The following is a 12719-nucleotide window of genomic DNA, read 5'->3' as shown; positions in this document are numbered from 1 at the left end:
TGTTCTTAATATCTTCTGTAAATTCGTGTTAGTATTTGCTGTACTGAAATGGAAAGTCAGAAGGTAGTTTACTATTCAGATACTTCCTAATCGATATTCTCACAATTTTTAATTTGACAATTAGAGAGAAAAAAAAATGAGCTTTTCTGTGCTGATTGGACTATTCAATGGAAACTTTCAGATAAAATTTTCTTTGAGAGCTTTCTTGAGATGTTCAATTAATTAAAAATTAAAATGCTGTTTCATTCTTAAAACATAGGATTTATGTCTTGTAATTATTTAATAGTTTTTGTTTAAGCCTCTTTACTTCTTTTTTTGCTTTCAGTTTTGATGGCTCATAAGTAGAAAAAACAAAACAAACTAATACTTTATTATAGGAAAGGAATGTTAATCTGTAGGATAGCATGCATTTTATTATAACAAAAACTATATCTGTTTTGCGTTTCAGGAAATTTAATTTTGGAAGTCTTAAAATTTCATTTATATATTCTGAGGTTATTTGTTCTTTTGCATGCATAGAATCTAATTTTTTCTTTGACTAATAACAACTTTTTTTCAAAGACCTTAGATCTTTCTGAATTGGAAGTAGCTGACAACATAAATAAAGGATACTATGGAAAAGATAATGCTATGAATGCATCTTTTGATGGTCATTCATCTGCTTCTGTTTCCAAACCGTATTTGCGTATAAGGTCACCAACACAGTTAATGAGCGATTCTCGAGATCCAGAGAGAAAGATTCCTTATTCTGTGATTGAAGCCCAGTGGCGTCATCATCCTGATGAACTTGTTATTAATAGTTGTAATTATATGACAAAGGTAAGTGCTGAAATAATTTCCTAGAAAAGTTTTACAAATATACAAAATAATTTAAAATCATAAAATAAAGCTACTCATCATTACTTAATAATTTGGTTGCTTATAAAATGATAATCATTTTAATTATATATTTAATTTTAAAAAATAGTCATAGTCAATTTAAATAGAACATTTTTAATAAATTATAATTCTGTTGTGAATGTTTTTGTCTTTAGAGCAGTGCTTTTGTCTGTTGGAATAGTTGGTAACATGCTTTTACACCCAAAAGAATTTGTTAATCAGTGTTATATGTTCAATTAATTGCGTGTTTTTATGTTTCAAATAATGAGCATCTGATTAAGAATTCATTGCATTGTTTGATTTAAAACTACTAAGAGTTCTTGAATTTAGAATTACTATTATAATTCTAGCTAGGATTAACAGAAGTACTGTAATGTTAATGGCATTTTATATCTTCAGAAATAGCACGTTTCCGCGGATTTCTGCATTTTCGAATTCGAAGTTTATTACTTTTAATTTTCTTTTTTTAAAAATAAATACGCAATATTTTTAATATCACAAGCACTCTTTGTATAGATTTGTTCATTTTATTATTTAATAAACCATGCTTTTATTTTTAGGTGTTTATATTTGGCACATTTTATTTATATATATATATACACACCAAGTTCGTTTTTTTTTTTTTTTTCCCCTTAAGCCTGTGCCATGTCTGTCGTTTAGAACAATGTGATATATTTCATGCAAAAACTTGAGTAGAGTATTGCTTAAGAATAGCTATGATTCATGTTCTAAAATATTGCTTTATTTTTTTTAATGATAAACAAAAAAAAAAGTACATTATAGTGTACCTAGCTGATATTTGACATTATTTTTCATATTTTATTTGTATAATTGAATTATAAATGTCAGTCTTTAAAGTACACGAATGCTAAGATAATAAGAACAAAAGATAATACACTTTCATAACCTCAGAAGTTTTGAGGAAAGCATTGCATTCTGTGGATTGGAAGAACTTGCAGATTTATGAAATATGCTAGTATTTTCAACTGCAATTTCGAAAATTAGAATTATGTTTTCAAATTCTTTGTTAACTGTGTGCTTGTCTCAGTCTTAATAAAAGTCTTGTAATAAAAATCTGCTGTGTAGTTAATAAATAGAAATTAATATACAGGGTGTTTATAAAGTCCCGGACCCATTTTGATGTTTAATAACTCATAAAATAATAAAGATATAAACACACTTATGACATTTATTGATGGAATAACTCATATATTTTCCTTTTCAGGTTTGAATATTTTTACTTTTGTAAATATCGTCTGCGCGTGTGCTTAATTTCAGATAATTTCATTTTCCAATCTAAATATCTGTACTTTTCTAAATATTGTCTGCTTATTAATTGCATTTTTCTCTCTTTTGTTTTTGTCAACTATTGCAATGTTATGTTTACTTTTGATGTGTTTGTTCTATGTAGTACTTTTTATGTGATGTTTTATTCGAGCGGATATTAAGGAGAATGCATACACCACAAGAGAAAGCACAGATTTTATGGTGGTTCATAGAAATGAAATCGATAGTGCAAGCACAGAGAAATTTCAGAAGAATTTACCAAAAAGATCCTCCATCCAAAAACAGCATCTTGCGGTGGAAAAAGAATTTTCTAGAAATTGGAAGTATCGAAGATAAGAAACGTTCCAGACGTCCTTGCACAAGTGATTTTGATGTTGAGCATGTCAGAGAGACATTTTTACACAATCCTAGAATATCTGTGAGATCAGCGGAAACAGAATTGGATATGCCAATTTCGACGGTGTACAAGGTTATTAAGAAAAAATTAAGACTGCTTGCATACAAAGTTCAAATTGTTCAAGTTTTGGAACAGAACGATAGACCTAGGAGGATGGCCTTTGCAACAGATATGCTAAGGAGGATAGAAGATGCTGCTGATTTTCTGAAGAGCATAATGTTCTCCGATGAAGCATCCTTTCATGTTTCTGGCATTGTTAATCGCCATAAAGTGCGCAAATGGCTCTGTGGATGCCGACATGCTTGACGCTACCTGGCGTGAAATTGACTATCGACTTGATATTCTCCGTGCGACGAAAGGGGCACACGTGGAAGTTCAGTGACAAGGGTCATGAAACTTTTTGAGTCTATTTAACTATTTATGGTATTAATTTAAATCTATCTTTATTATTTTATGAGTTATTAAACATCAAAATGGGTCCGGGACTTTATAAACACCCTGTACTTTTTGTTGATTTTATTCATATGTATAGCAAATAAATGTGTTACAGGCACGAAAATTTATATATTTGCTATATAAATTGTATGATTCATGTCGGTAATAGCTTGTTGAATTTCTTGTTGTAACTACTTCCATTATATGCCATTCTTTTATAGTACTTAGGTTCTACATTAGTGAAAGAATTGCATGGTTTAGAATCAACAAAGGCTTCAATTCAGAAATTGAAAGCTTCTACTAAAGATATCGCTAAAAAACCTAGTATTATATTATCCATATCCTATTCTGGTGTGAAGTTTATTAATGCTGAAACCCAGGTACTTATTTTTATTATATCAGATTTTAAAAAAAATATTAGTAGTATTAAATTATTCTCTGTTTAACTTATTAGTTATTCTAATTCAAGCCTAAATATTGTGCTGTTACTTTTGAGAGAACTTTTAAAGACAATGTATTGTCTATAACCGCTAATATGTGATTTATTTGTTAACCTATTAAAGTGGCATAGATGTGTCCGAAAAATACTGTTTAATTTGGCTCAACTAAACACTTATGGGTAATTTTAGAAAGAGAACATTTTAAAATTTGCATTTCTATGTATAACTTATTATCAGGTTGATATATAATGATAATGGGAATACATATATAATGGACAATGGATATGTAATGCTAATGGACGATTCTCTGCGTCCGTTGGAGACGGTTCTTAGTGTCTCGGGGACGTCAAATACTACAATGATACATGAAATAAATGACGTCTCTCAAACGTCATTGTATGTCAAGGTGTTCAAGGACCCAAGTACAGTGGGCAAGTACAAGACAGTTTTTTGAAGTGTACCGACACATTTATGTTATATCTTCAATTTTTTATTGCAAAATTTTAAGCTGTGTTGGATTGATCCATAATGCTTGTGAAGTTAAAATTGTATGCTTCAAAGCTCGTCAATTTTTTTAATCAGGCCAAAATTTTTTATATTTTCTTAAATAATTTTTATCCTGTCATTTTTGAGAATCAAGAAATATTTATTGTATTTCATTTTTAATTTTCTAGCAATTGGTTTGTGAACATGAAATTCGCAATATTCATTGTGCATGTCAAGATGCGGAAGATTTGCGACATTTTGCATATATTACCAAAGAACATCAAACACACAATCATTATTGCCATGTATTTTCTTCTCATACAGTGGTATGTGGTTTGTTTTTATGTTTAAAAAATTTTTTTTACAAAATTTCATAATCTTACATTGGAATTTGTTGCTTAAAAATGCAAATTTAAGATTATGTAAAACTTTTTGGAAAGAAAAGGTTGATTATAATCACCTTCTTTATTTATATATTAGTTTGATTTCAAAATTCTTCATGCTGGTAATTTAAATTTTAAATATATCAGAATGATATTATTAGGTATAATTTCTTTATCAATGATGTATTAATATTCAAGAACTCTGGTAAAATTCCGGAAGAATTTTTATTATTGTGCATGAAGTTATTGCCCTAAAATACATAATGTTTTTTTTTTTTTAGTTCAAAGCCTTTAATTACATAAAACATGTCCGATATTTATTTGGTAATTAATCTTTAAATGAAATGCTAATACTCTCACCAGGATCATATCTGTTAATGGGAGCACAAAATTCTTATTGCAAGTGTCTTTATATTTTTCATTATTGTTTGCTATTAACTGCTTATTTATTTCCTCTGCTTTTGTGGTGTCCCTCAAACATTGACAAATCCCTCTGAATTCTCCTTCAAGCATTGACAAATTCCTCTGAATTCTTATTTTTTACCTAGTATTTACTTTCATGCAATTAATAACATATTCCTTTTTGATAATGCTCTGAAAATTAAAATTTTGCATTATGGTGTTGAAAAGTATAAACTGCATTTGTTACGATGCTTTTTTGATAAATTCACTTTTGTTTGATTTTTATGAATGTAATGATTTAATTTTTAATTCTATAAATTTGCAATTTTTAGGAATTGGCTTCTGAAATAATTCTAACTCTTGGTCAAGCTTTTGAAGTTGCTTATCAAATGGCCATGAAGGAAAAAGCTGAAAGAGCTTGTGTTACTGGTCAAAGAAATTACATTAATTCTAAAAATTTGTCATCATGACAAGTCGATTCTTTACACTGTTTTGTATAGTTACCACATTTATATATTGGCTATTTTGACGTGTTAAAAGTGATTTTCATTTTATTACAGATAACATGCCTTTTCTTTGAAAATGAGAGAATTTTAGTTTAAATAAGCATTAATTATTATATTATTTATATTTTTGTACAAGTTCATTTCTGCTGAATTTTTAAAATCACAGTATTTTTTGTATATCCCTTCCTACATGTCATGTTTTTATTGTTTCAAAAAAGTGGTGCTTTTATATTCTCTGATAGCTATTTTATTAGCAGTATATCCTTATAAATTTTATCTTGTCATCGTATATGGCATTTGATGGAGTAAATTCTCCACATAATACTAATATAGAATCAATTAGTATTTTCGGGTTATAACTAGAAATGCCTCAAGATATTTTATAGAATTTCTAGCGTTTAATACATTTTTCTTTGGTAGCTAAATTGTTACATGCAATTTTTTAAATGCTAACTGTAATATTTATGTTTTGAAAACAGTTGAATTCAACCTAAATAATAAGTGGGGCCTTTTTCATTATTATGTGCTAATTTTTAATTGAATTTTATTCCAATATTTTGCTGGCAGGATAAATGAGAAATTATATTAGTTTTGCCTTAATAATATCGGAATGTCTATTTAAGTTTTTAATATAAGTTTTCGTCTCAGAAATCCAAAGGTAAAAGTTAATTTTATAAATTTGAAAGAATTTGGGGCTGTTTTTGACACTGTAAAGTTTTGGTATATTTGTAATCTGTTATAATTATATTATCATATCAATGATTGACTGTGAAGATTCGGATTTTCGAATATAAAAAATTGTTTCTCTCATTGTTTAAAACTATAATTTTATTTATCTTTCAATGCAAGGGAATCATCGAATGCTTCCGCGTATTGAATCTAATGTTGTATTAATTTCTATAAAAAATAATACTCTATAAATCGTTTATTATTAAGTATAACATATTGTAGTAAATCTTTATAATTTGGATGGATAAAACGGATGTTTCACTAAATGTCTTATTAAGAAGTTTCTATTTCTTGTGTCTGTTATATAAAGAAAATGGAGTCTTTAGTTATGAAGAAATCTAAAATCAGCTCTGAATATTATAAACCTTTTTTGTAACTACAATATGACATTACTTAAAAGTCAGTTATATGATTTATAAAAGAAAGGATTAAAGGATTATTTTTTATTTATCAAAGTAAAACATTTCTTTTAAATTCTCATTGTCATAATACTCTTTTTAAACTTTCTCAAAAACTGTTGTAGTGTTTTTTAAAATGACTTTTTTCGTATGATGAAAAAACAAAAAATTTAATTTCTTCTAGTATTCATATTGCTATCATTTTCTCAAATAATTCAGAAGATTTTTAGTTATGATAATTTTTGTTATATGTAACTTGATTTTATATTTGCTGCATAATTTTGTTGAAAACAAGGAGAGCTTCATTAAAAAGGAATATCGTTGAGGAAAGAATTTTTTTTTGGGGGGGGAAGGGGATTGCAATGCATATTTAGGAAACATTACTATTGATTCTAAAAATAAATTTATCAGTAAACGAAAAATTTTACCACTTCTTGACGATTTGTATTGAATTAATTATCTTGTAAATTTCTGATGACAGATTTGTGATGTGAATACAAATTTCATTAGTGTTCATTCTATATTTCGGATTTCTTTCCCTTTAAAAATTATCCCCTCGCCAATATATAAAAAAACAACTTATACTCTTTAATTCGTATGTCTGCTTACTTCAATCCATTTTCCAATATTACGATTATTAACTTTTTGAAAAAGTATTCAAAAACCATTTATAAGACATTTTATTGTTGGAACCCTTGATTTCCTAGCCTAGTATGAGAATTGGAAATCTAGCAAATTAGTTCCATTTGTAACTTTCCTGCAAAATTATAGGTATAACTGCTGGTATTTTTTTTTTTTTTTTGAATTACATACTTGCTATATGAATTTTAAGAAAAAGAATTATAAGAATTTTAATTTATTTATGATTTTATTATTCTTTCTAATGTAAATAACCAATTTTAATTTGTTTCACATTTTAATATTCATTTTTTCTAGTTTTTTGAAGTCGTTTGATTTTATATTAGAATTTGCCTTTGAGAGCTCTGAATTGTTCTCCTTAGAATTTAATTTTTAAGAGAATAGATGAAGAAAGAAAGTAACAAAGATTTGTAATGTTCTTCCAGAAATTAAACAGGAGATAAGTGTCTTTGAATCATAGTTTTTTTTCAGTTTTTCTTCATTATGCAAAATATTCATTTTTTATAGTTTATTATTATTATTTCTTTATTTAACTGTGTTAGTCAATCATCGTAGTAACCCCTCAGCATTGGTGCTTAAAGATAGCTAAGAAGTTGTTGGAACGCATTCGGAGCATATGTAGTTTCGAAAAGAGGATTTCACCTAAATATACCTGAATAGGCATTTGCTTAATGTGATACTGCAATTTAACAGTGGACCAGATGCCTATACTATTCAGAAATTCTTCTTTGAAGTTATAAATAATTAGAAAAATAAAAAGAACTCGAGTGAATTGAATTTGTTACATATATATTTTTAATGAATTGAGAAAGTTAAGAACGAATGACAGTAAGGCTACTAACTACATGTTTCATCTTTCTTTTCATTTTAATGTTGTGCCTGTCCCCCCCCCCCTGCCCCTAATTTCTTAGAATCCTATATATATAATGCATGGCAAAGCTCCTTTTTTTAATTTTTTTTTATTGCTATTATGAAAAATCTACCCAGCTGCCGTTTCAGATACTGAAGATATCTTGATCGCTATTTTGTAATAACTGATAATGTAATCATAACTCACATTTACAAAGGTTTGGAAATTATTTTCTACTGAACCTGAAATTTATATTAAATTTTTCGTAGTTAATATCTTGAACTATAATTGCTGCACATCAGTGCTTATATTAGCAGCTAACTTGCTTTGGCGTCTTGGCGCAGATTTTATCATGATAGTTGTTCTAATTTGATGATTCCATTATGTTTGACTATAATTTATCAAGTAACTCATTTAAAATTAGCTAATCTTTCATTTGAATGTTTTAGTTTCTCTAAATATATACTTTGAGTCACTGATTTTTCAATATGTTGAAACTGGGGTTCCAATATGTTGATTCCAATACATATGACTATAATTCATCATGTAACTGTGCTAATATTTTTCATTTATAATTTCTGTTAAAAATGGGTTGCAATATTTTTTGTACAGACGGGATGGGACACAAAAATCATAAAGAAGCCGGCACTCCATTGTTCTTATTTATCATTCTTTAAGTAATGCTAGCATTTAAGCTTTCATAAATACTTAAAGAGTCTCACAAGATTTTTATATTTCATCTATTATAATGTCTAATCATCTGTGTTTATGTTTGTCAAAATTACTTATATTCAGAATACTTTTATAATTTCATTTTCAAATGAAAATTATGTTTAAGTAGCAGCTATGAATATTTTTTAATCAAAAAATAAGGGTCAGCATAATTCAAACAAAGTTCATGTATAAATAGAAATTGGTTAATTTATTTCACTCAGTGCTTTTAAATTCAATTCGCAAATTTTAACCCTTGTACAGTTTTGGTCTCTGTTGCATCAGTTTTAATTTATATTTGAACATTTTTTTTATTTAGAAATTTTTGTTTTATTTATGTATGTGCTCTCTCAAATCATTTATATTCTAGAAGACAAGATGAAGTTACTTCTCAGACCAAAGATCTAATCACATTACTTATATTACTTTTTCTATTATCTAGTTGTAATTTGAATGAATTTTATGAATTTTGTGATAAATAGTGATTCATTTATTTTTAAAATATGAATTCATTTTGATAGTTTAAAATTTTATTCTCTGATTTTTATTGTGTATATTTTCTTGAGCATAATCACAAAACAATATTGCTAAATGTTCAGGTTTTTTTTTTTTTTTTTTTTCCTTTCTTTATTTCTTTAATGTGAATAATGCATAAAATAATATGTATAATCTATTTCACTATTGTTTTTGGGTGAAAGTTTTTTAATTTGTGTTTTAATTGCATCGTATATATTATGTGAGTGTTTTTGTTTTAATTAGATAAATTTGCCTTTCTGGTGATTAATATTGTTTAGAATATTAATCAAATTTTGTAAGACTTAAATTTTTTTTTAACTTTTGGAAGCTAGCTATCTTTTGTTTTAAGTCTAGTCCGATTCTGTAGTCAAAAATATCAAATTGCTTCTTGTTGCAATGAGTGATATGTTAATGTACTTCATGTAAGAACCTTTTTGATAAGACATATAGATAATGTATTAGTCAATGTGTTCATTTGTATAACTGCTATGGATTGAAGTTATTTTTCTGCTATTGTGCATTAATTATAAACAGTTTCGTAACATTATTTATTTATGCATTATATGTCTTGTTCACTGCAGTACTATTCTGAGTTTGTATGGCTTTGTGTGAAATTTCCATTTGACATCAGCAAAAAAAGAAATATGATAAGGACGGTTATCTAATCTAACATTCTTAAATTTCTTCTTGGATTCTTAAATGTATTTATGCATATCTTGCTTTCTTTTGTCTGGTTATAAAAGTAAGCAGTCATCCTTGAAGACTTTTTTAAACATCAGTCGTCTCTAAAGCCTCTTGTCCCTCTGTCTCTGAAAGTGCGGGTAGGATGCGAAAACAATGGTTTCTCCTAAACTCGTAATGGAGTAATATTGCAAAAAATGTCCAAAAAATTAAAATGCATTTGAAATAAAATGCCTGTAATTTTTTAATAAAAGAATTGTTACATTTAACACAGCTGTCAGTTTACATAATTTAATTAAAAGCAACTGATATCTGTCTATTCCAATTTCTACCATCTATCTATTGATCGTATTAGCATTTGTAAATATTTGTTTGCTTTTGCCACAGTTTCCTTTTATCTGCAGTAGAAATAAAATTTAAACTTAATGCTAAAAGTAAAGTCATTTCTTTATATTTCAAATGATTTCTGAAGAGTGTTCATCTCAACCTTTAATATTAGATATTGATAGTAGTTTATTTACTCGAGAATATTCGATGCGCTAATATCACAAAATGTTCTACTATACGAATTTAAAAAAAAATAATAATAATAATTAAAGCAATCTTTTATTCACACGAGCCGGGCGATTTGAAGTGAATCAGGGCTGCAAAAGCTTATAATTTATCATTGTTAACTTGAATTAGATTGTAAATTTAAATTGTATTTCAACACCCCTTTTGATTTTGTCGATATTTATGGATGTTTTAAATGAACTCATTGATTGGGAGTTGGGGTGGAGGCCGTGAAAGTTGAATTTTGATCAATTGTGCGATATTGCTTTTAAGTTATACTCTTCTGTTTTGTATGTTAAACTGGTTTGTTTAGATAAATAAGTTGCATCTAAATATTTATTTAAAGCATTCTAATACTAGAGGGTTTAATATAAGGATTTAGTGAAGAAACTTGATTTACGAGTATTGAAGTAAAAATATTAACAGTTTAATGCAGTTATAGGAAGAATTTACACCTTAAAAAACTACAGATAAGTTTCATTTAGCAAACTGATAATTGAAAGTAAGAGGTTGTAGATTTAAAAATCTTATTAAACTTCTTAAATATACTCCATTAATAATTCTCGATATAAAATATTTCACTACAGTATTTTAATTGCTGTTTTGTTGTAACATTAAACCACAAGGAGATCAAGATGATGACATTTCAATTAGATTCTTATTCTCCATACTCTTATCTTTTCAGTTCACTAGGCCTTGTTTTTATCTTGAATGAGCTCATGATTTGATAATTCAGTTAAAATTTGGTCATCAAGTCGTTGTGGATATTATAATTTATTAGAGTAATCTTCTTTTTCATTTCTCACTGATGGTATTCTGTAATGTTTAGTTTAATTAAATATTTTATAGTAATCATTTATCTTTATGTATGTCTGTAAGTAGTGAAGGTAAAATTCCATTTTCAATCTTCTGAAAGCTTTTAATTCTTTCAAACCGGTGATCTTTCTTTTTGAGTTGATTTTCATTGTAGTTTAAATCCAGATCAGAACGAAGATTCTGAAAAAATATTATTTAGGATTTGTAGCATACAGAAAACTGGAATTGATCAGAAACTTTATTTCTGGATAATTTACAGTTTTAAACACAAATCTGTTATGCTAAAGTGAATATCCATTGCTGAGCATTTGCTAATAATGTTTCTTAAAAAGCTGACCTAATAGTATTGCATTTCTGATGTTTTCAATATACAGTATTCATCTATTTCTTTAAATGTGAAATTTAGTTATAGAAAATTCATAAAACTTTCCATTTCAAGTACAAATTTCTATGAAATGAAAGAAGAAGAAGAAGAAAGAAAGTGTGAAATTGGAAAGGAATTACTTGCAGTCGTATTTCAAACGTATCTATTTTACCTTCACCTAATATTTATTTTTTATATGTATGTAAGCTTATATGTTAATTTTTAAAATATATTTAAAACAGATTTTTTAAATCATTGTCTTTTTTTCCCCTTTCTATTATTAATTGGTATATTTTAATTATAAGTACTTTCAATGGAGAAGTGCAAAGACGATCCGATTTGTCATTAGACCAAACTTCTGCAATTGGAGATAAGAAGCATAGGTATTTTCGTTTATATATATGAAACAGATATATACAGAGCGTCCCAAAAAATGGAACAAATGTTTATTTCCTTAACTATTGCAATCAAACATATACTTCCAAAAATAAAGTCTCACCAAATAAGATGCCTGATTTTTAAAATGTTTTGGTTCGGTGGAGAGGAATAATAAAAATTTAGCAAAATTAAATTCCATACGGTGTACAGCATTTTTTTAAAGTGTCATTTAGTAAAATATTTTTTGTTTCGATCTATATAAATGCAAAGCTTCATATTTCTATCTATAAATTTTGCTGAGATATTAAGAGTCAAACTTATTGAATGAGACTAATTTTTCAAACCTCTGACCGGGTTTTGAGTGAGACATTCGTTGCGATTTTCAGAGATAATAAGAAAGATTATAAAGAAGGCAGAATCAAGAAATAATAACGCATGTAGTGATTGTCATTAAAGTTTAAAAATGGTAAGCAATTATACGTTTATAGAAAATTATTATTTATGATGGGCCTCTTGGACAAAGAATAGATTTTTACCATACGAAAAGTGGTAACTTGGAAAAGAAAGGTACTATCTCGAATAAAGCAACGTACGTTTGTCTAAATTATTTTTTTCGGAAAGAACGATTTGATTTTACCAGAGTTTGGGCCCAATTAATTTCCTAACTAACATGAAGGTAACTTGAAAATTAAGACTAAATGTCAGTTTCTGTGTCACATGAATAACGCTTCATTCTCCTTGGAACTCTCCTCCTCCTTCCTTCCAACTTCCTTTTCACGCTTCTCATTCTCTGTGCTTTATACTATTTGTAAAAAAATTTCATACAAAGATGCTCGAAATTCGGAAATAAACTTTTGTATTTTTCTGCAA

General features: G+C 27.5%; 1 protein-coding gene across 1 annotated transcript in view; it reads left to right on the top strand.

Moving 5' to 3' along the window:
• Positions 1–6321, top strand: part of LOC129958952 (ankyrin repeat and SAM domain-containing protein 1A-like) — a 111031-nt gene extending 104710 nt beyond the window's left edge. Inside the window, exons 17-20 of the mRNA XM_056071708.1 lie at positions 562–819; positions 3220–3378; positions 4113–4250; positions 5042–6321. Coding sequence (XP_055927683.1) covers positions 562–819; positions 3220–3378; positions 4113–4250; positions 5042–5179 — 693 coding nt within the window. The 3' untranslated portion in view covers positions 5180–6321. The remainder of the gene's footprint in view (positions 1–561; positions 820–3219; positions 3379–4112; positions 4251–5041) is intronic.
• The last annotated feature ends 6398 nt before the right edge of the window (positions 6322–12719 follow it).

Source organism: Argiope bruennichi, chromosome X1, assembly GCF_947563725.1.
Source record: "Argiope bruennichi chromosome X1, qqArgBrue1.1, whole genome shotgun sequence".
Classification (NCBI taxonomy): Eukaryota; Metazoa; Arthropoda; class Arachnida; order Araneae; family Araneidae; genus Argiope; species Argiope bruennichi.
The sequence above is the reverse complement of the archived record's forward strand: the minus strand, read 5'-3'. Positions and strand labels throughout refer to the sequence as shown.